At 48.7% G+C, this 23,170-nt stretch overlaps 1 protein-coding gene across 1 annotated transcript in view; it reads right to left on the bottom strand.

Moving 5' to 3' along the window:
- The window catches only part of BRCA2 (BRCA2 DNA repair associated), a 217,973-nt gene that overhangs the window by 54,463 nt on the left and 140,340 nt on the right, over window positions 1–23,170 (bottom strand). Inside the window, 2 exon segments of the mRNA XM_029603169.1 lie at window positions 3,726–3,870; window positions 15,497–15,652. Coding sequence (XP_029459029.1) covers window positions 3,726–3,870; window positions 15,497–15,652 — 301 coding nt within the window.

Raw genomic sequence — 23,170 nt, 5'->3', positions numbered from 1 at the left:
GTCGTCGCATTGTCTGATAGGACATTCATCACTTGCTTGTGCAACCGCAGGAGGAAAGATGATAATGCCTTGTGAACTGCCCTCATTTCCAAATGATTCATAAACCATTAAGCCTCCTCCACTAATTACCAACTCTGTACTACTTGCCCTTGAAAAATGGCCTCCCAGCCTTTCAGACTGGCATTGGTGGTCACTACCACCCAATCTGAGATCTCCAAGTCTACACCCAGATCAAAACTGGCCCAAAAAAGCCACCAGAAGAGACTGGATCTGGGCTCTCCTAGCAAAAGTAGCTGAAGCTGAAACTCTTCCGACTACGGGTTTCAGTGGGACAGAAGTGCCCTCTGAAGAGGCTGTATATATGCGAACACCCAGGGAATTAGATTTAGTATAAACTCCATAGAAACCAGGACCTGTAAATAATCCCAGACTCTGGGTACCGAAAAGCCAAGACAACAGCTGACCTGTGCCTGCAACTTCAGCACACTTCCCTCTGTGGGAAACACTGCCTAGTCTGGTATCAACCTGGGCTTCTAGGAATTCCAGGGACTGGGTTGGAACCAAACTACTTTTTGCCAGATTCAATACCAAGCCCAAGGTTTGCAACTTTTGCATAACTCAGTGAACTTAATCCTGGTATAGTTCACTCGAATTTGCTCACATGAGCCAGTTATCCAGACAAGGATGCTTTTCTTCCTTAGCGCTGCAGCCACCATCACCTTGGTGAATGTAGGAGGCATTGGTGCTAGACCAAATGGGAGCATGCAAAACTGTAAATGCTCTGCCAGCACCATGAAGCAAAATAATTTTTTTTTGGTGTTCTGCCTGGATGAGAATATGCAGATATGCTTCCATGAGATCCAGAGAAGCTAGGAACTCCCCTTTGTGGAATGCTGCAATCACGAAGCGTAGTGTCTCCACTTGTAAACGTGGAACTCTCAGAGCCACATTCACCTTCCTCAGATCGATAATGGGCTGATAGGTACCCTCTTCTCTTCGGGACTATGAAATAGATGGTATACCTTCCTTTGTCCTGCTCCCTTAAGGGTACATGAACTATCGCCTTCAGGTGTCGAAGCCAATCTAGCGTGGAGCAAACTGTCTCTTGCTTGACATGGGAGGCGCAAAGGGAATATATGTAGGCCTCGCGAACCGGCCAAGCAAATTCTAAGGCATAACCTTCTCTTATGACCATCAGAACCCAGTGATCTGTTGTTACTGTGGTCCATTTCTTAAAAAAAAAAAAAAGGCCAACCTCCCTCTGATGATCTCTGGGGAAAAGTAGACCAATCACATTTCATTGTGCGGTTTGACCTCCTACAGCCCCCTGACCAGAGTTTTCCCGGGTGGGTCTATGTCAGCCACGAAAAGTCAGCGTCCTACCAGACCCCTACCTATGAGAGGAGGAGGAGCCCATACTTGAGTGATGTCGCCTTGTTTCCCTGAACAGCAGTCTTTTCCAGATAGAAACATCTGGCCCCCTAAATTTCTGCTCATCTGGGAAAGACCATTATTTCCCCAACATACTCTATGCATGCAGCTTAGGACAAGGTTCTGAGGTCTGTCAGGGATGCCTTCCTCATGGACATGGATTCATCCTTTGATAGCTTATGAAACCTAGAGTCCCTGAATTCTCCAAGATGTTTTCCCCTTGCCATAATCTGAAGGCTAATTATCAGGGCTACTGCTCTAGAGTGAGTTGGACCAATCAACAGCACCCATCACACAACTTGTAAAAACCTCCAAGCGGAAGACATAGCCACCTCAAAAGTCTGGGGAACATCTCTCAAGACCACTTAAGTTGGAATCAAAATTTTGTGATCCCGGAAAATCACAGGGTTGCCTCACCCAAACCTGGGATTGTCATGTCCATAGCCCCCATGAGGACTAAGATAACCTCTTCTGGCATCCTATTCAAGTCCGCCCCCCCCCCCCCCAGGAAGGAAATAGATTCCCGCTATACCTGGGCCTCCTCTAAGCCAGACCACGCAGGTTCTCTCCCAAGGGAATTAATTCCCGGGAAACACCCCCCCCTCCCAGGGGTAACCAGAGTCAAACTCACTGGCATCCACATGGGGCAGCATGTAGCCCAGTCAACTAGGTGCAGCTCCCATCCCCTAGGTCTAGAAGAGAGACGAGGACTCAAAGAAAACTTGCCATGGGAAAGAGAGACTTTATGTATACATACATATACATCCACATACAAGTCATATCTATAAAGGCTATAGACCACTGGAAACTGCTCAGAACCCCCAGTTATGTACAACTACCCACGAAGGACCTCCATATGGCTTATTTGTGTATGGAATTAATCGTTGAGAAATTCCCCGGGCACGCAGGAGAATAGTGAAAATAGCAGCCATTCTCGCCAAGAACATAGCAATCCCTAAGCATCCTGGAGCATGCTGTTCATGACTGCTTCCTTTTGGTTTAGTCACCTGACACTGCCTGCCAGGAGAGTCTCTTTCTTCCTTCTGTACAAGCAGCCAGTTCCAAATTTAGTGTGGTGAACTCAGCAGGGCACTGACTGCCTCCCACAATTCGAAGACACAGCCAAGTTCCATTACAACTAAATATCCTCTCAGAGCTGCCCTGGCTCTGCAGGCCAAGTCCACTCTGCAAAAAGAAAACAGGGTAATTCTGTGTACCATAACCTTTCCTGAAGAACCGTGTTGCGATCAGGTTTTTTTTTTTTTGTTTTTTTTTAGTCGTTCACAATACTCATACCCTTGAGTCCGCGACCAAAGGAACATGACCGCGAATGATGCACTGCATACATAAGGCTGTCTTTCCCACATCCCGTGGGGTTAGCCTGTTCCTGGTGCTGCACAGAAGGGAACATATCCCGGGAATTCACTTCTCCCATCCTGCAAACACCAGTTCCCTGGTACTCTCCAAGGCCTGTAACGCAAGCAAAGCACCACTAAGGCCCTGCCTCAGCAGAATCCTTGGCAGCATCCAGCCACTCAACAACTTTTGTTTTCATTTTTTTTTTTTTTTTTTTTTAAATCTTATAGGACCAGCCTTAAAAGCAAAAAAGAACCCGGAAGACCAAATCAAATACTTTCCGTTTTAGAAGTCTTCTGCCTGGGTCTGCAGGAGTTTCTTCAGCAATAGGAGAGGAATAGGGATCAGGGAGAGGAACAGGGATCAGGGAGCCAGCAACCACTGGCTACCAATCCCCTCTTAGTATCCGGGCAGAAGCAAATAAGAGCCACCAACACCCTGTTCATCCTTGTTCTACCAGGGGGATGGTCCTGTTAACAGGACCTAGCAGCCCTGGGAAAATGTCTTCATCTCCATCATCTGACTGCAGGTTTTGCACCTCTTCCATCTGCAGGAGATAGAGAATACTGAGGGATTGAAGGTAGCACGCTATCTTAAGTGGCACAGTGTCAATAAAGCTTTTCTTCTCTGTCCCAATCTGCTGGTAAAGGAGAAAAACCTTATGTCTGGACTGATCTGGGGTATGAACAGGAATGCAGTATTTTGTCCCAGTTGGTGCCTTTTAAAAATACATCTTTCATAACTTAGGCCCATAGTAAATCATCTTGTATCAAAATGAATATATTGCCCCGCTGGTTTAATATGAATAGAAAAGGAGCAATTAGATTTTTTAAGTAATAAATTGTAAAATACTAAATCAAAATATACAAATGAATTTATAACAATAATTAAAATAAACTACACTGTGTTAAACATATACTTGTATCAAAATGTTTTACCTTCAGAGTGCTCAAACTCAGTTTTAATTTTTGTGAACAAAGCTTCTAGGTTTTTCTGTTGTTTTATGGCATGCTTTTCAGCTTCCCTTTCTTCTGCTCGATCATTGCGAAACATGTACAATCCATTTGGCAATTTTTCCATCCACTAGAACAAAAAATAAATCTGGTATTTTAATTGGCTGCTAATCAGAGGGTTTATATTGTTAAAAATAAAGTTTCCCATGATTGTGCAGCTGCAGTAAGAGCTGCAAAATTCAGGCCGTGCCATGGAATTAACCAATCCGTAGACCCTTTCAAAATGAAAGCACTGGTTTCAGTGGATGATACATTTCCCCTTTCCTTCCCACTTGCCTGGAAGAAACACATTGGTGGCAGTGGATGGCGCAGCCAACCCTCCCCCCTGTCCCACCCATACCCCACATGGTTCAAAGTATAACGCAAGGGAGGAGGGAGGAGATGTGAGAGGACATGCAAGGCTGCTGCCCTTTTCTTCTTGTTTTGAAATGATAGCAGCCAGTGAGTGAAGGGATATAGAGGGGGCAGAGAGGGAGTGAACCAGGGATCGCAGGGGGAGGTGTTGGGGCATAGAAACAGAAATTACAGCAGAAAAATGACTAAATGATCCACCCAATCTGCACAGCAAGCTTATGCTAGTATCTGCTGCATTGTGCAGGTTACCCCCTTGCTTAGTTTCCCAGACCGTAAATGTCCAGGCCCTTGTTGAATGCTGTTTGAATCCAATTTCCCTTTACCCTTGCTGGGGGGAAGCAGAGAGCAATATTGGAGTTGCATCAAAAGTATTAGGTTTATTGGTTCAAGGTTGTAAAAGCTGCATCAGCAAGTTACCCCCATGCTTATTTGTTCCCCAAACTGTAAAAGTTGGGGTCCTCATTGGTTGCTGTCTGAATCTAATTCCCCTTTCCCCACTGCCTTTGAAGCAGAAAGCAATGATGGACCTTCATTAACAGTATCAAGGCTTATTTGTTAAGGGTAGCAACTGCCACACCAGCAAGTGAATGAAAAGAACAGGGATTGCAGGGGGAGGAGAAGTAAGTGATCAAGGGCGAGTGAGGGGTTTGTGGAGTGGTGGGATTGAACCAGGGTGAGTGAGGGAGTGAACCAGGGTGAGTGAAGGGGAGAGACAGAGAGTGACAAGAAATCAAAGGGGCTTCCATCTATTTCTTCCACTCCCATCCCCAGTACCCCCTTTCTTCCCATCTCTCCACTCTGGATCCCTCTTCACTCTCCTCCCCTTTGTCGTTCACCATCCATCATCTCTTTACCTCTCTCACCTAAGATTCCTTCATTTCTCTCCTTTGCAAAAGCAAGTTTGCTTACATAAACAGTGTTTTCCATGGATAGCAGGATGAATTAGACATTATGTCTGGGGAATGTCTTCTGGTCCTCTAGGTGGCAGAGCTCCTCAAAGCACACATATACCATGTGACTTCCAGTCTGTTATCCAAGCTTGAACGGAATTGGAGTGGAGACTGTCCGGGTAGGCGGGCGGGATAACATGGCTAATTCATCCTGCTATCTACGGAAAATACCGTTTATGGTAAGCAAACTTGCTTTTTTCTGCAGATAAGTAGTCTGAATTAGCCAGGATGTCTGGGAGTCTCTAGCTGAAAGGTTGAGCGGCCCCTGGAAGTGGTGCACCGTTCCCCTCTGGCTTCGGAGGCGTGCTCAACCTGGTTCTTGGTTGTGGACAGTCTCTTTACTTTGATCCTGACAGGGAGGTGGATCAGCCCACCATCACATCCGTGGCAGTCTGCTGGTCGAGGCAGTGGTGTGAAGCGAAGGTATGCTGCAATGACTATGTGGCGGCTTGCATGTGTCTAGTATAGGCACTCCGTTTAAATAGATGAGGGACGTCGCCACTGCTCTGACTTGATTGGTCTTCGGCGCAGTGTTCAGGGCTTCTGATCCTTTGTTGGAGCAGGATAGAATGCATTGAAAGATCCAAGACGAAAGAGTTCTTTGGAAACCAGAAACCCGGGTGCTCGGGTTGAAGGAAGTGAAGAATTGAAAAGTCCTGGATTCCGGAAGTTTGCAACACTTGTCATAAGCTGGGGCACGTCTACAGACTGACGAGTGAAGCCGCTACTCTGCTTCAGTCTTGTGCGGCTGGTTGGGATGAACTGCCGAGACCACTTTGTGGAAGGAAGGTGGGATGTGTTCGCAATGCCACCTTAACATGGTAAGACTGTAGGTGCAGTGGATAGTGGGGCAACGCTTGTAGTTCACTGACCCCTCTTGCTGAGGGGAGGGTGATTAGGAAGCAACTTTCCAGGAGAGATCTCTCGGACAACTGATGTCCAAAGGTTCGAAGGGCAGGAGCCTCAGATACCTTAGGATTAGGTTTAGGTCCCACAAGACCAAGGCTTCTGAATGGGTGGGCGCAGCATAAGGGTACCTTTCATGAATCTGGAAGTCCGCGGGTGACTTGACACTGGGACATCATTATGAGGGATGGTGGTGGGCTGCAATGGCATTAACATGAACTGTGACAGATACTGTTGCCAATCCTGCCCGGTATGACGAATGAAAGTATTCTAATCGGCGTTCCTGGGAGCAGGATGGGGGTCCACTTTGGGTGTCTGATTCATTTGCCCTGGTAGTTCTTACTGGTGGAATACTTCCTTGGAGACACCAACACCTCTTGGATCTGCAGTGGTAAGTGAAGATGTGTGAATACTGTCTCTTCACTGTCCCAACTTGTGGATGCAGGGGTGACGTATGAGGTGGAGAAAGGACCTCCCCTCCCTCGCATGTTTAGGGGGCACTAACTGCCCAGTGGGTAGGCGGACTCGATGATGGACCACAGTCACTGGGCCACTTCGGAGCTATGCGGGTGAGATCTGCTTTGTCCATGATGCAAATCTGGATGGTTCTCGATATGAGTGGGGAAGGGCGTACGCCGGTCCCTCCGTCCACGGAGTGAAGGTGGTCTGCATCTTGCATTGGTTGCTGGGTTGCCAAAGTAGAATCCGAGAACCTTCCTATTGCCCTCGGCAGCAGAGATCTATGAAGGGTGACCCCAGATTTGGAAGAGGCTGTCCGCCACGTCCTGGCTGAATGCCCACCTCTGCAGATGAAGTCCTGCTGAGCCTGTCTGCGCTGGGGTTCCCTATGCCGGGCAGACAAACTGCCTGGCGTGTGATAGGCTTCCTCCTTGCCACCTTCAAGATGCGTACTGTTTTTCAGCAGAGCCTCCAGGAACCAGACCTCCCTTCCTTGCTTATTTACACATTATCACATGGTTGACTGTGTGGAATATGACTGTCTTCCCCTTAAGGGGCGCTTTCGAACGTATGCTAGGCATCTCTGCTGCTCGTAGCTCCAAGAGGTTGGTCTGCTGGGTTCTCTCCCAATCCGATCGCCGATCTTGGGTTTGCATCTACTCCATGCAGGCAACCTACAACTCATATGAGATGTGCTCAGTCATACTGACCTGACGTGCCAGGTGCAACCTCCACTGAAGGTCCCTTCTCATGCTTGTCGTGTTGTTGACCTGGCATGACAAGGGGTACAGGTGTTGCGTCCACCGCGAATACATGCCTCACTGTAGGCAGCCCATGTGTAGGCAGGCCGGCAAAGATGTTTTGTTCAGTATCGTGTTGATTGCGGCCCTGATGAATTGAGGGGTCTGTGTCAATCGCAGGTTGGACTCCCTGCTGTTGATGACTAAGTCCAACAGTTCCTGCACTCGACGGCGACACGCAGGCTGTGGTGCAGGGTGGACGGGTCCAGGGCCACCAGCAGCCAGTAGTTTGAGGTAGGAAACATCTGTATCTTCCATTTCCTTAAGTGGGCTACTTGATAAAGGCACTCAGGGCTGACAAAAATCCCAATGGGAGTACCTTGTGCTGGAAGTGATGCCCACTGATCTCGAAACTGAGGGTACTGCCCACAGGTACGGCAAATAGAAATGCGAGAGTACGGATCCCTGAGAACTAGTGCATACCCCTAGTCATTGAGTTGTAACTAGGCTGAATGGGCTGGAGAGGAGTCATCAAACTTCTCCCTGGTGACATGCTTGTTTAGAGCCCAAAGGTCCCAGATTAGACTCTCGGGAAGGAGGGAGTGTGGGGAATAGAAACCCCTGGCTCTGTTGGGAAGCAGGGACTCTACAGATGCAGCACTGTTGGAGTTTTCTGGAAGTCTTGAAGCCAAGGCTGCTGCCAGCATCGTCCCTATGCGGCCGTACACAAGGAGGGAGATTTGACTCTAAATTTTAGGACACAGCCCTCCCTGATGATCTGGAGTACCCCACGGTCGATGGTGGTCGCTTCCTAAGACTGGTGAGAATGAGAGGGCCTCCCCCCACATTGGTAACTGTGGAGGTGGCCTAGGTGCCCCAAATCCCCTGCTGGTTTTGGGGTTAGCCTGCAACTGGGCTGCCATCTTCTGGAGTTTATCTCTGAAAGTTGCCGGTGGACACTGGTCCGGAGCCGCGCCGCATGTCTTGTCGTAATGGCTCCTGGTGACTCTGGCTGACGTGTCCAGTGCCTCAGACGGTGCAGGACTTTCCCCATAGCATGCTGCTGTTCTGGGGGGTTGCTGTTCGGGCGGCAGCAATGACCTGGCTTTGAGGGCTGAAGGCACTCATACAAGCACTGCATTTGGCATTCCTGCTTGGAATGCACGCTTTCCGAAGTCGCTCAGATACTTATTATGACACACTGGAGAGTGCTGGAATGTAGTGTGATTTCCCTTTTCCCCTAAATGACCATGCAGGAGAGCTAGGCTGTACTGTAGACTGAAGATTGGCACATCCGGAGTTTATCTTCCGAGAAGTTGCGGACCCCGAGACGGGGTACTCGTCATTATTGCATCCCGCACCATGTGTGAAACACATGGCGGTTGGCTCTGCCGCTCAATACTCTTAGTATACCAAGGACCACCGCATGGATCTAGCACCTTGCTGGCTTCCATACTGAGAGTATTTCCCACCTCCTCCACGAAATTTAAGTGGAAGAGATTTTCCAGCGGGGGGACAGGCGAGGCTGTTCTTCAGAGGGTAACCCGAAGAGCCTGGAAATGTGGTAATAAGTTTAGAGACCGCCTTGCGCCCTCTTCCCCAGATGAAGCTCCTTTCATGAGTGGGAAATCTGGGATATCACTTGGGAGGCTCTGGGGAGGGGGGTTCCCTCAGAGGGCCCTCTGGAAGGCAGTGCCGCAGGCAAATAATCGAGTCTAGACCTCTGGGGTGCACCTCCTCCACATTGGGAGCACACCTGTGTTGTTTCTCCAGGGCTCCTGAAGGTGCGACCCCGACTGCTTAGGTCTGGGCACAGAGGATAGATCGGGAAGACAGATCCCGTTACCCGAAACTGGCTCTGAATGCGGAAGCCCATTTTCACTCTGGGGTGGATGCTCCTTGCGACTGGAGATGGTAAGCTCCTGTCTGCCAGGGAAGCGAAGCACGTAAGACCTGATCTGAGGGTCTGTTGTGCATGGAGCCACACTCCTTGAAGACGCGTGGTTAGTGGATGCCCATGCTTGTCGATTATATGTCGGCGTCGTGGATTGCCTGTAAGCTGCTGTGCGTTTCAAACAGAAAGCCAAAGTCCGTTTGCAATCCAAAGTATGAAGAGCCCGTTCCCCCGGGGGGGAATGAGACCTCAGAAACAAGGTGGGCAAGACAATGGACTGATTGATGTGAAAGTCAGGAACTTGAGTGCGTATGCAGGTCCACACAATCATGAAAAAAACTTCGTGTATGACAGGTATGTGACCAAGCCCTGAAGCTCACTGACTCTACGAGCCAAAGTGATTTCCCTAGGAATATAAAACTTTCCAGGTGAGGAACTTCGGGTCACAGGAGCATAGAGGTTCGAAGGGAGGATACATGAGCCGAGCAAATGGCTATCAAGACGACAGTTTCCAAGGTCAGAATCTTTAAAGATGTCCAACCCAATGGCTCAAAAGGTTCCTCACAGAGTGCTCGCAATACCAAACTGAGACTCCATCCTGGGCATATTTTGCGAAGAGGGGGACGTAGATGCTTAACTCCCCAAAGAAAGCGGATCCGGATGGGCAGCCAAAGCCTGCCCCTGAACCTTCCCTCTGAGAAAACCTAAAGCCGAAACTTGAACCCGGAGCGAACTGTGGGCCAAGCCCAACTGCAGAAAGGACAAGATATGCGGTACGGAAGCCCTAAGAGGATCCACTCCCTGTTGTTCACACCAAGTCCCAAAAACCTTTCATACCATGAATAGGCCAGGGAAGTAGAAGGATGTCTCGCCTGAAGGAGGGTAGTAATCACCGGTTCGGAATATCCCTTTGAACGCAATTGCCGCCTCTCAAAAGCCAGGCCGCGAGACAGAATCAATCCACACCATCCGAAAATATAGGACCTTGGACCTTGATGAAGTAGATCCTGCAATTAGATCAGGCGGAGCGGCCCGTCCACCGCCAGACGCAGCAGATCTGCAAACCATGGACGACACGGCCACTCCGGAGCCACCAGAACTACCAGACCCAGATGAGCTTCTATTCTTCTCAGCACCTGCGCTATGAGCGGCCACAAAGGGAAGACATACAGTAGAACACTAGTTGGCCACGGGCACAGTAAGGCATCGAGCCCTATGGCCCTCATCTCCCTTTGACGGCTGAAGAACCTTTCCCGTCTTGGCGTTGAGACTCGTCGCCATCAGATCGAACTGAGGAGTCCCCCACCTGGCACAGAGGAAGTCCCAGGCTTCCGAGGACAGTTCCCACTCCCCCAGATCCAACTGTTGACGGCTGAGATAATCCGCTTGGATGTTGTCCACTCCTGTGATGTGAGAGGCGGCGATCCCTTTGAGATGGAGTTCTGCCCACTCAAACAATAACTGACCCTCCTGAGCCACTGCGGGACTCTTGGTTCCCCTCCTGTCGATTGATATAGGCCACCGTGGTTGCATTGTCCGAGAACACTCACACCATGCGAGCCCGAACCAAGAGTAGAAACACCAAAAGGGTCCTGAGGCCTGCTCTCGTTTCCAACCGATTGATGGACCAAGCCTGTTCCGACGTCGACCAGAGACCCTGAGCTGACTTGCCCAGTCACACCACACCCCAGCCGCACAGACTGGGGTCCGTAGTGACGACAATCCAATTTGGGACTTCGAAGGGCATCCCCTTCTCCAAATTGCTCCTTGCCATCCACCAGGCCAGACTGGACCTGGCCACCGGCATGAGAGGCAGTCAGGTAATACTGCTCCGACAGGGGACTCCAGTGGGACAACAATGCTCTCTGTAGGGGCAGCATATGCGCAAACGCCCAAGGCACCAGCTCCAACGTGGATGCCATTGATCCCAGAACTTGCAAGAAATCTCAGACCTTGGGCAGCGGTAGACGAAGCAACCGAGTTATCTACTCCTGAATCTTGTTCACCCTGTTGGTCGTGAGAAACACTCTGCCCTGCTGGGTGTCGAAGCGGGCTCCCAAGTATTCCAGGGATCGAGAAGGCACCAGGTGACTCTTCTGCAAATTGATGATCCAGCTCAACAACTCCAAGAGGGACCTCACTTGGGTCACGGACCTCACACACTCCTCCCTGTGACTTCGCTTTGATCAGCCAGTCATCCAGATACGGATGTACCAAAATTCCCTCCTGCCGCAAGGCTGCCGCCACAACCACCATCACTTTTGTGAAAGTCCGAGGGGCGGTGGTCAGACCGAAGGGAAGGGCCCGAAACTGGAAGTGCTGCCCCAGCACCAAAAACTGGAGGAACTTCTGGTGTTCCTGCTGAATGGGGATATGAAGATAAGCTTTGGTGAGATCCAGGGATGCCAAAAACTCTCCTTTTCGAACCGCCGCAATCACAGTGCGCCAGAAGCACGCACCTTCAAACTCTGGTTGACTTTCTGAAGGTCCAAAATGGGCCGATAGGTGCCCTCTTTTTTTGGCACCACGAAATAAATGGAGTACCTGCCCCAACCCTGCTCGGAGACCGGTACCGGAACCACTGCCTCCAGGCTTAATAACCGCTGAAGAGTCTCCTGAACTGCTGCCCGCTTGCTTCGGGAAAGACAGCGTGACTCCAGAACAACTGACTGAAGAGGACGAGAAAACCTTAAGGCGTAACCATCTCTGACAACCTCCAGCACCCATTGGTCGGAGGTAATCTTGGTCCATTCCTCGTAAAACCGGGACAGCCTGCCCCCGATCACTAAAGTTGAGGAGTGGACCTGCCTGATCTCAGTGGGAGGACTTGATTCCATCCGCACCCTGGGCGGACCCTCCTCTAGATGTTCCCCCAGATCCTCGAAAGGACTGCTGTCTATTGGAAGATTGCCTCGGAACAGAGGGCCCTGTTGACTGGCCAGCACGAAAACGCCTCGAGTTCCAAAAACGGAAGCAGGTGGAGAAAGGCTTCCGAGAAGGCTTCCTATCCTACGGCAGCCTATTGCCTTTTATCTCCCCCAACGACTTCATAAGCCGATCGAGGTCCTCACCGAACAACAGTTTGCCCTTAAAGGGCAGATTACACAGTTGCGATTTTGACAAAAGGTACGCCACCCAATTACGCAGCCACAAGAGACGCCTGGCCGCTACCACCAAGACCATGCCCTGAGCAGTAGTTCTCACGAGGTCATATAAGGCATTAGCTCCATAGGAGATTCCCCGCCTCTAGGCGAGCCGCCTGGGCTGGGGACAGAGTTCCATAGGCAGACTGTTCCTGCGGTTTCTGAATCCAACACAAACAGGCTCGCTGCATCAGACTGGCACATACCGCCGCTCGTAGCCCCATAGCCAAAACCTCAAATGACTGCTTGAGCTACACCTCTAGCTTCCGATCCTGAACGTCCTTCAAGGCAGAGGCCCCAGCGACCGGGATGATTGTCTTCTTGGTGCCCACCAAAACTGCCGCATCCACCTACGGGACCTTGAGGTTACCCAAATGTTCCTGCAACAACGGATAAAGCTTCGCCATGGCTCTGCTCACTCTCAGTCCAGAGTTTGGAGACTCCCACTCACGGTTGATCAGCTTCTGTACCTTCTTAGGAATAGGAAAGGCGCTGGGAGGTCTCCAAAGCTCATCGAGCACCAGATTAACCCCTTCGCTATCCGAATCCTCCAAGGAGAGCTTGACCCCCAACTCCTCCAACACCTGGGGAATAAGCGGTCTAAGCTCCTCCCTCTTAAAGAGGCGTATCAGCCGCGGGTCATCGCTATCGGCCACCGGGCCCTCAGAGGCACCCTGATCCACCTTAGGGTCCTCTGGGTTTTGGGGGTCTCCCCCCCCGCAGGGTCCGCATCCGGATCTCCCACCGTAAAACATCGTCATCTTCCTGAGAATCATCTGAATCCTCAGAATCGGAATCCAAACGCACTGGCCGAAGCCCCTGGGACGGTCCCCGCGGAACTCTTCGAGGGTCCCTTCACACGTTTAGGGGAGCTCGATGGTCTGTCCATAAAAGGTCGCTTGCCTACCTGCTTAGCCAGGAATACCACAAGCAGAAACAGGATGAACTCGTTGAAAACCCTCCTGGGGCTCCCGAGGTTCCTTCAGGACTACTGGGGCCCGAACCAGCCGGCCCTTCCTCCTGAGACTGCACGGCAGGGGAAGGAGGCGGAGGAGACTCCTTACACCGCGGGAAGAAGCGTGGGGGGGGGGGAAGGGTGCACCTTGCGGTCACTGCCGGAGAAGGAAGAGGGCGCACCGCCGCGGCAAATCCCCACTGGCGCGAAAGCCCTGCCACAGCAGTCAAAAAACCCACGCAGTCGATGCGGCACTTAAAAAGAATTAGGAGGCACTTTCCCCGGCCGGGGCCATCCTCCTAGATGACCGGCAGCACTCCTGATCCCCCTGCACTGCCTCGGAACCTGCCCCCGACGATCTTGTCGGGCTGGCTGCTTGACCGACAGCTCAGCCTCTCAGAGCTGCCGGGACTCTGAAGCAAAAACAAAACCTTTTTCTTTTTTTAAAGCTACAGAACTAGCTATACAAAGAAAAAAATGAGGGGATATTTCCCTTAATCCCACAGGCAAGCGGAGGGGCTTCGGACCTGACTGAGCGAACCAGAGTCCTGGCTGTCAGTGGTCCCGGGAATACCGGCTGAGACCTGGCAGGGGTACCCGAGGGATGGCCCTTCACAGGAACCTGGCACCTCGGGGAGCAGAATTCCTCACGATATCCAAATTCAGTCAGGACTGCAGGTTTCGCACCTCTACCATCTGCTGGAGGTAGAGAAATACTGAGGGACTGCAGGTGGCACTCTCGTATATGTGGCAGTGCCCAAAGTTTTTGTTCTCTACCTCCATCTGCTGGTAGGGATGAATAAAACCCACTTGTCTGGACTGATCTGGGTATGTTCAGGAAACAGTAATACTCGTCCTTTATTACTTGGAGAGTCACTTTTCTAGCAGCCCGCGCCTCACTGCACCACATTCAAATTTTTTTTCCTTAACCTTAAAACATAAATATTACCTTGTTTGATTCTATGGGCCCTATTCAATAAAGATTTTTTTCCCACAGGCACAAAATGGGTAAAACTGTTTTTTTTGTTATTTTTTTAAATAAGGTGGTTTACAAAACCTAAGGTGTAAAAAAAAGTCGCAGGTTAGGTATTACTGATATATAATCTATGAAATGCAATAAAAGTTGGACTCAGCATTTTCTGTTACCAATACAAATGGATCCAGACAGATATATAGTCTAGTTTTGTCTTTATAAATTATGATGAGAAAATAGATAGTCTCAGAGAAGGAAAACTGAATGAGGATATACACGTAAAGTAACCCACCACAGAGATAAGGGGAGAACAGAGAAGCTATTTAGGGACACCAATAGTTTGAAGTAGGCTATACTACAAAATATCTTGAATACTCAGTGTATTAGCATACCACAAGATGTGTGTTACATGTCATGCACTTGTATTCACGGTGCAATTCTGGTCTGAATTCAATTTGTGAAGCCATTTGAGTTCAGGTTAGTTCATGTCAACAGGGCAACCAAAATTTTAAATAAGGAAAATGAGATGAATTAATAGCAGATTGCTTAGTGCATTTAAGAGAACTAAACAAGCAAACTATAAAATATGTGGAGCTAAAACTGCAAAGCTTAGAAAGGAATTGGGAACTACATACATCATTTATATTATGAGAACATCCATAATGATTCAGTTTCAGGAATACGAAGCTGAACTGAGGATTTAAGCTTAAGTACAGAACTTAAACCAGAACATGCAGGGTACTTAGGTGGCTCATTAATAATGGCAGCTATTAAGATCCATTCAAAGTAGCAGCAGGGTCTGGCAGGCCGCAATTACAATATTGATTAAAAGTCCTAGTGGAAAGGCAGGCATTTATGTAGCTAGGTCTGCTGGCAGGTTATGCGGAGGACCTAGGAGGCCAGATATCTAGGCAATACCATGCTTGCACTGCTGGTTATTTAGATTACTACAGAGCTTGCTGTTTAGACATGTAAAAAGTGGGGTATGGAGGGAAAATAAGATGGGATCTTGTATGCTTAACTACCCAAGAAGCTGGAATACAAAGAAGGAAAACAAAAGAGACTCTCCTTGATAAGAAGAGATATCTTGTATGTGGTCACTCTCTATGGCTGGCAGCTGGGATGCATTCTTAGCAATATATACAGAATAACTGGCAGATTGGATGGGTCGGTTGGTCTCTCTCTGCAACATCTACTGTGTTACTATGTAAAACCACAACAATTGACCAAATGCCAATTCAATTTTGGGGGAATTAGAAGTGTTAAATTCATTACTATCCATGCAAGCCATAAAACATTGTAACCTTAAAACGTCAACATACCTGCATAGGGTAAACTCTTTGAATAACGACATCCACACATCCAACAATGCCACCCTCACTGAAAAGTGATGACAAGGGGAGCAAAAACGGTCGGGGGTCACGATGAAAGCCAAGTTTAGCATACCAACAAGCAGGTCGAGTACCATTAGCTGAAATCTAAACAAAACATGGAAATTTAAATCATTCAAATAAATCAAAAGAGCCAAAGCTTGAGGGATACAGTCAAGTCTGAAGTGTTTAAAAAAAAAAGGCTTATAACAATCTTAGATGTCAATATTGAAAGGCTTCATATGGATAACTTTTGGGGTTTACCTGGACAAAAACATAGTAAAACATGTTCACCCTTCTCAGGCTAAATTTTTATGCAGGTAACTCATTACTTGCACAAAATTTAGCTGGACAAGCAGTGATGGAAGCATTCCAGAGAAGGGGGCTACATTTTAGCCAGTAAGTGCTCATATTCAGTACTAGGCTGGTTTAATTTAGCAGGATAAGTGTGGTCAGAAAAATCACTTTCCTAAAGTTATTTGGGTATCTTTAGTTGAATAAATTCTGCAGCAATCTTATCCTGATAAGTGCTGCCAAATATTCAGGTGACGTTATCCGGATAACCTTCCTGCTCATGGGCTTGCTGAACATCTACCTCTTACGTTTTAATATATTTATTTTAAGTGATGACTTTATTTTAGCTTAATGCTGTTTTTTTCCAATGTTCTTTTATACAAATTTCTAGGCATTCTGATTTGATAGACCACACTAACAGCTGAGATTTGTTTGTAGATATTAATATCTATAAGAGTTCAGTAAGGTGAATCAACTCCACTGTTTTACTCTAGATAACTTTGCTGTTCTACTATGGAGAAAAATTAAAGTTTTCAGAAATGGTCCAGTCCTATGTTAGAATGCTTTGAAAAATTTTTCCTATAACACTATTTCTGCATTGTGAAATTACACCGATCAGACTTGTAAAACTATCAAGATTGCCGACATGCCAAAAATATGCTGAAATGCTAGAATATAGGCCAGATGTTAAAAAGTATGTCAAAATTCAGCCTTAAGTTTTCTTCCTACCTTCTGGGCTCAAGTTACAAAAAAATCACGATTTGCAAGAATCCCAAACTTGTTAACATGTACAAGATAAAATTATACTACTACTCTATAAAAAGATGTTGTGTTAATATCAACCAATTAGGAAAATGTTATGCAAACAAGCAAACTAGCTCACTGGTGTGTAAATTGGAGATATGACCTGTTTAATCTATTATGTCAACAATGCTCTGAAAGACTGCTTCTGAAGTACCTTGCACTCTCCTGGAAATTTCCATATTTTATCTAAATAAAGATCTTTCTTAAGTTGCCAGTATTGTTTATTTTGGTTACCCACGACACCGGCGTTCTGAAAATATCCCAGGCTTATGAAGTATGCCTGGGGAGGGTCTTGGGGGAAGTAAGGAAAGGGTTCAACTTTTTTTTTTGCAGTGGGAGGGGGGCTGTAAGCCTAGGGGTGGAACTTTACTACTACTTTTTTTTTTAATTTATGGGCTGGTTGGGGTTGGAGGAGGGATGCTATGCTGGTCCATGGACCAGCGGGGAATTTTTATGAAAGAGCTTCTTGCAGCTCCTTTAAATGGCACTTTAAACTGGTGATGCTCCTGAGGGGAAGTGAGCCACATCTGTTAAGGTGTATTTAACTTTCCATAAATACAACAATGCATGAAGATTTTTTAAATGAGCTATGCAACTCAGTGCCACGCCAATGAGCTGCTTTGCATGCATTTGCATGTGATGCAGTTCATCAGCATGGCCTTGCTGTATCCAGCTTAGGGCTCAAGAAATAGCAAGGAAAGGTTTACGATAATTCACAAATTTCAAGCATTATCTCCATTTATAGTATAATAATGTGTTTTAAAGGAAAATTAGTTTCTTACCTGATAATTTTCGTTCCTGTAGTACCACGGATCAGTCCAGACTCCTGGGTTTTGCCCCTCCTCTAGCACATGGAAACAGAGAAGTTTTCAAAACAAAACTCCGCCTTATATAGGATGGTGCCACCTATAGTCTGGCAGTATTACTCAATGTCAAAGCAGAATGGCTCTCAAAAAACCACCATAACTATGTACAATAACCCTTCAACAAGATAAAGAAATAACCAGTTCACTTAACCCTCCTAGGGACTGAACCTGTAGAACCACTTGAGGACAGTCAATCCAATTTCTGCAGACCTGAAAACAAATCAATCAATAACTGAGCAGACTCTCCCTTACTTCCATGCGTTCCCCGGGCGGGACTCTGGACTGATCCGTGGTACTACAGGAACGAAAATTATCAGGTAAGAAACTAATTTTCCTTTCCCTGTACGTACCCGGATCAGTCCAGACTCCTGGGATGTACCACAGCTTTCTTACCTGGGATGGGATCTGGAAAGCCCCGTTCTAAGCACTGCTTCTCCAAAACCTCCTTCACCCGGTGCCTGAACATCCAGTCTCTAGTGTCTGGCAAAGATATGCGAAGACTTCCAAGTCACCGCCCTGTAGATCTCCTGCGGTGAGACCATTTGACACTCCGCCCAAGAAGCCACCTGCGAACAGGTAGAATGAGCCCAAAGACCAAATGGTACAGGCTTACCATGCAGCAAATATACCGAGCCTATAGCTTCTTTCAACCAGCGCGAAATCGTAGCTTTAGATGCCATATTTCCTTGTTTCAAACCAGCCCACAGCACAAAAAGATGGTCTGTCACATGAAACGCATTAGTAACTTCCAGATAACGCAACAATGCCCGAAATTCCAGCTTCCGTAAGTCTTTAGACATAGGGTCTGACCGGTACAAAACGGGAAATGGCGGAAGCTCCACTGACTGATTTACGAGAAAAGCAGACACCACCTTCGGAAGAAAGGAAGGAACCGTCCGCAAGGACACACCAGAATCCGAAATTCTCAGAAACGGCTCCCTACAGAATAGAGCCTGGAGCTCCGATACCCTGAGAGCAGATGTGATAGCAATAATGAAATTCACCTTTAATGTGAGATTCTTTATTGTTGCCGTTTCAAAGGGCGCCATACACAGAGCTGAGAGAACCAAGTTCAGATTCCAAGGACAAGGGTGCCTGATCGGGGGATGTAAATGCTTTGCCCCCTTTAGGAAACGAGCCACATCGGGATGAGCAGCCAACGCTACGCCTTGAATGGAACCGCTCAAACAACCAAGAGCTGCCACCTGAACCCTCAGAGAACTACACGATAAGCCCTTGGCAAATCTGGATTGTAAGAAACCTAAAATATTTGACACCGAAGACTGAGCAGGAACAATCGCCCGGTCCACACACCAAGATTCAAAGATTCTCCACACTCACACATACGCGAGGTTGGTGGATGTCTTGCACTACCGGAGAAGTGTTGCCACCACAACATTCGAATACCCTTTGCTCCTCAGGTGGCGCCTCTCAAAAGCCATGCCGCTAGACAAAAGCGATCAACCTCTTCCAAACACACGGGCCCTTGATGGAGAAGGTCCGGGAGCAGTGGCAACCACAGGGGACCCGCTACTGCCAGATTGACCAGGTCCACAAACCAAGTCCGTCTCGGCCACTCTGGAGCTACGAGGATGACTTCTGCTGGGTGTATCTCCACTCTCCTGCGCACTTTGCCTATCAGCGGCCAAGGAGGGAAGACATATAGCAGCACGTCGGTCGGCCAGGGCAGCACCAGGGCATCTACCCCTTCTGCTCCTGTTTCTCTGTGGCGACCAAAGTGTGGAGCATTGGCGTTCTGAAACGCTGCCATTAGATCCAGGCACGGTACGCCCCACGTGTCGCCTATGAGCTAGAAAGCTCCGTCTGCTAGCTCCCATTCCCCGGGATCGAGAGGGTGCCGACTGAGAACGTCCACCTGAACGTTGTTGACTCCTGCTATGGGAGATGCTGCAATACTTACTAAATGCTTCTCTGCCTAGCTGATCAGCTGCCGGGCTTCCATGGCCACTGGCTGGCTCCTGGTTCCCCCTTGGCAATTGATATAAGCCACTGTGGTCGCATTGTCGGAAAGAATTCTGACTTCCCCTGGAGGAGAGGGCGGAACGCTTGCAACGCTAACCACACTGCCCTGATTTCCAGACTATTGATTGACCACTGAGATTCTTCCTGGGTCCATTGTCCCTGCACAGACTTCCTCAGGCAAACCGCTCCCCAACTGGAGAGGCTGGCGTCCGTGGTCACCACTGTCCATTCAGGCACCTCCAGGGGAACTCCTCGGGATAAGTTGTCTGAGATAAGCCACCAATCGAGACTGGAGTGCACCATATCCGTAAGAGGGAGAGGTAAATGAAACTGTTCGGAGACTGAATTCCAACGCTAAAGCAATGCTGACTGTAAAGGACGCATATGAGCAAAGGCCCAGGGCACCAGCTCCAGGGTAAAAGTCATGGAGCCGAGAACCCGCAAATAATCCCGCAGTCTGAGGAGACGGTTGGCCAATAAGTCCCGCACTTGTCCTTGTAGCTTGACAATTCGGTCTGAGGTAAGAAACACTCTCCCCTGTTGAGTGTCGAATAGAGCTCCTAAAAACTCCAAAGACTCAGCTGTTGGCTAAGTTGATCACCCAACCCAGTGATTGCAGGAGTTGAAGCACTTTGCGAATTGCCAACTGGCCAAGCAACTCCAACTTTGCCTGAATTAGCCAGTTGCCCAGGTATGAACGCACCAGGAACCCCTCTCTGCACAGAAGAGCCACCACCACAACCATTACCTTGGTAAATGTTCTGGGTGCAATGGCAAGACCAAATAGCAAAGCTCGAAACTGAAAATGGTGACCCATGACAGAGAACCTCAGAAACTTCTGGTGGTCGGCCCGAATGCCTATGTGAAGATATGCTTCCGTTAGGTCCAGTGACGCCAGAAATTCTCCTTTTCTTACTGAGGCAATGACTGACCATTAACGTCTCCATGCAAAAACGTGGCACCCTGAGGCAGCGGTTTACGTGCTTCAAAATCCACAATGGGTCGGAAGGACCCCTTTTTTTGGGGACTACGAAGTAAATGGAATAACGCCCTTTTCGCTGCTCCGCCTGAGGAACCGGGGTGATGGCGCAGAGTTGCAGAAGGCGTTGCAAGGTATCTTGTACTGCCTGTCATTTCTCTTCGTAACCGCACGGGGAGACCAGAAACTGCTCCGGAAGCCGGTGTGCAAAAACTAAAGCGTAGCCTTGATTTATCACAGAAAGGACCCACTGGTCCGACGTCACCTTGACCCATTCCTCGTAAAACAGGGACAACATGCCCCCGACAGCTGGAACCGAGGAATGGGTCGGTGTCCCTTCATTGGGAAGACTTGGCCCCAGATGCGGACTGGGTAGCCCCGGTTCTGCCAAAGCGTCAGCCACGAAAGGGCTGAGACCAGGACTGTTGGCAACCAGATGCTTGCCGAAAGGAAGAAGCAGGAGCTCTGGATGGACGAAATCTCTGATTCCCTCTGAATTGAGACCGTGAAGAAAAGGAGCCCCTTGACTTGGGCCTATCCTCTGGCAGTCTGTGAACCTTGTTCTCCCCCAGGGATTGAATCATATCCTCGAGGTCCTTGCCAAAAAGCAATTTACCCTTGAAAGGCAATGACCCCAGCTGAGCCTTGGAGGAAATATCCGCTGACCGGTTTCTTAACCACAGGAGCCGTCGAGCCGAGACTGCAAACACCATGGATCTGGCCGGTCCATAACAGATCGTAGAGTGCATCCGCACTATAAGTGATCGAAGCTTCCAGACGCCCTGCTTGCTGTGCTTCTGCATTGGAAAGACCAGCATTAGCCTGTAACTGCTGAACCCAGCGAAGGCCCGCTCGCAAGGCAAAATTGCTGCACATAGCTGCCCGCACTCCCAGTGCGGAGACTTCAAAAATTTTCTTGAGCTGCAGCTCCAACTTTCTATCCTGCAGGTCCTTCAGGACTGTAGCACCCGTAACCAGGATTGTGGACTTTTTGGTGACTGCGGACAACGCTGCGTCTACCTTGGGCACCCGCAGTATGTCAATTCCTTCCTCCAGTAGAAGATATAACTTATCCATAGCCTTGCTAACTTTCAATTCCAGATCCGGGGTATCCCATTCTCTATATAGCAAGTCTGTGGCAGAAAAATGAAAAGGAAAGGAAGTACTCAGATCCAACAACACTAGGTCCATGGCCCCTAGCCTGGACTCCTCTGATGGCCCATCTATGCCTAGCTCTCTGAGTATAGCAAGGATAAGCAGAGCCAACACTTCCCTCCTAAACAGACTGACCACTTTAGGGTCGTCTCCTTCCACAATGTGAGAGTCTCGTGCTGGATCCTGTGGATGTTGATTAGGGCTTGTATCCACCCCCATCGGAGGCTTGCCCTGCGGGTCCTGGTCCCCTGGGTCTGTATCCTGACCCGTGGAATCAGTATCAGTCTGATGAGCCCCTGTACGCAAAGGGCGCTTAGCTTTGGGGGACCCAGAGACTCCCTTGGACTTAGACCGCTTTCGAGAAAGAGACTTAAAACCACTAGAGGAAGTTTTACCCCCAGCCTGCAGCTTCCCTTCCCTCCTGGCTTTAAAAGCCTTATGGAGAAATAAAATAAACTCCGAGGAGAAGGAGGAAGAGGAGGAGAATTCAGAAGCCCCCTCGGGGCTATCCTCAGTTGCAGGTGAGAGAGGCTGTAAAGGTTCGCTCTCTCCAGGAAACCCTGGCTGAGAAGAGAGAGGAGGCGAGAGAATCCCCTCCCCCATATAGCTGCACGAGTCGCTGATCTAAAAGAATCCAAAATGGCCTCCATTCCCGCGCTCAGCCGGAATGGAACTGCCTCAGCTGATCTCGGTGCAGCTAACACTGAAGGAGCTCGGGCAGCCTTGCCTTTAACCATTTTCGTGGCCCTGGAGGATCCCTCCCCACAGAGAAAGACGTGTGCGGGCCGAGCCACATGCGAGTCATGCAGACAAGCGCTGCATTGGGCAGCGGGGCCTGAGAAAGGTAAAATTCAATTCTGTAAAAAAATAGAAAAATAATCGTGGTCCGCCCAAGCGCCAAGTCAGGGAGGGAAGAGAGCCGCAGCGCTGGTGACTGACAGAAAATGAAAGAAAATCAAAACTTTTTTTTTTTTTTTTTTAAAGACTTGCCTGGCAGTGGTCCACGGTGCTGGTCCGGCGGGGTGGAGTGAACCGGGCTCCCTGGTGTCGCACCCAGAGCTGCTAGCTTGGAACAAGAGGGCCCTCGACCCTATAATGCAGCTGCCTCAACAACCAGCGGGGGATGGTCCCCTCAGGACCTTACAAACCCTCTGGGAGGTTCAGGACAGAAACTGCTCCTTTTTTTTTTTTTTTTAAATCAAAGTAAAAAAGTTTTACCAACCGAAAACTCTCTAAAACTCACAGAACTCACTACTCTAACTAACTCCACTAAGCAATCAGCACAGACTGTAGGCCTTGCACCTCCGCCATCTGCTGGAGACAGAAAAATACTGCCTGACTGTAGGTAGCACCATCCTATATAAGGCGGAGTTTTGTTTTGAAAACTTCTATCTCAATCTGCTAGAGGGGGGACAAAACCTGGAGTGTGGACTGATCCAGGTACATACAGGGAACACATAATAAATATTGTTGGCTGTGCACAAATGCATTATCACAACTTAGTAAATGGGCCCCTTTATGAGAAGCTGGAACAGAGTATGTTGT

This window comes from Rhinatrema bivittatum, chromosome 5 (genome assembly GCF_901001135.1).
Source record: "Rhinatrema bivittatum chromosome 5, aRhiBiv1.1, whole genome shotgun sequence".
NCBI lineage: Eukaryota > Metazoa > Chordata > Amphibia > Gymnophiona > Rhinatrematidae > Rhinatrema > Rhinatrema bivittatum.
This window is presented reverse-complemented; position numbering and strand designations above follow the sequence as displayed.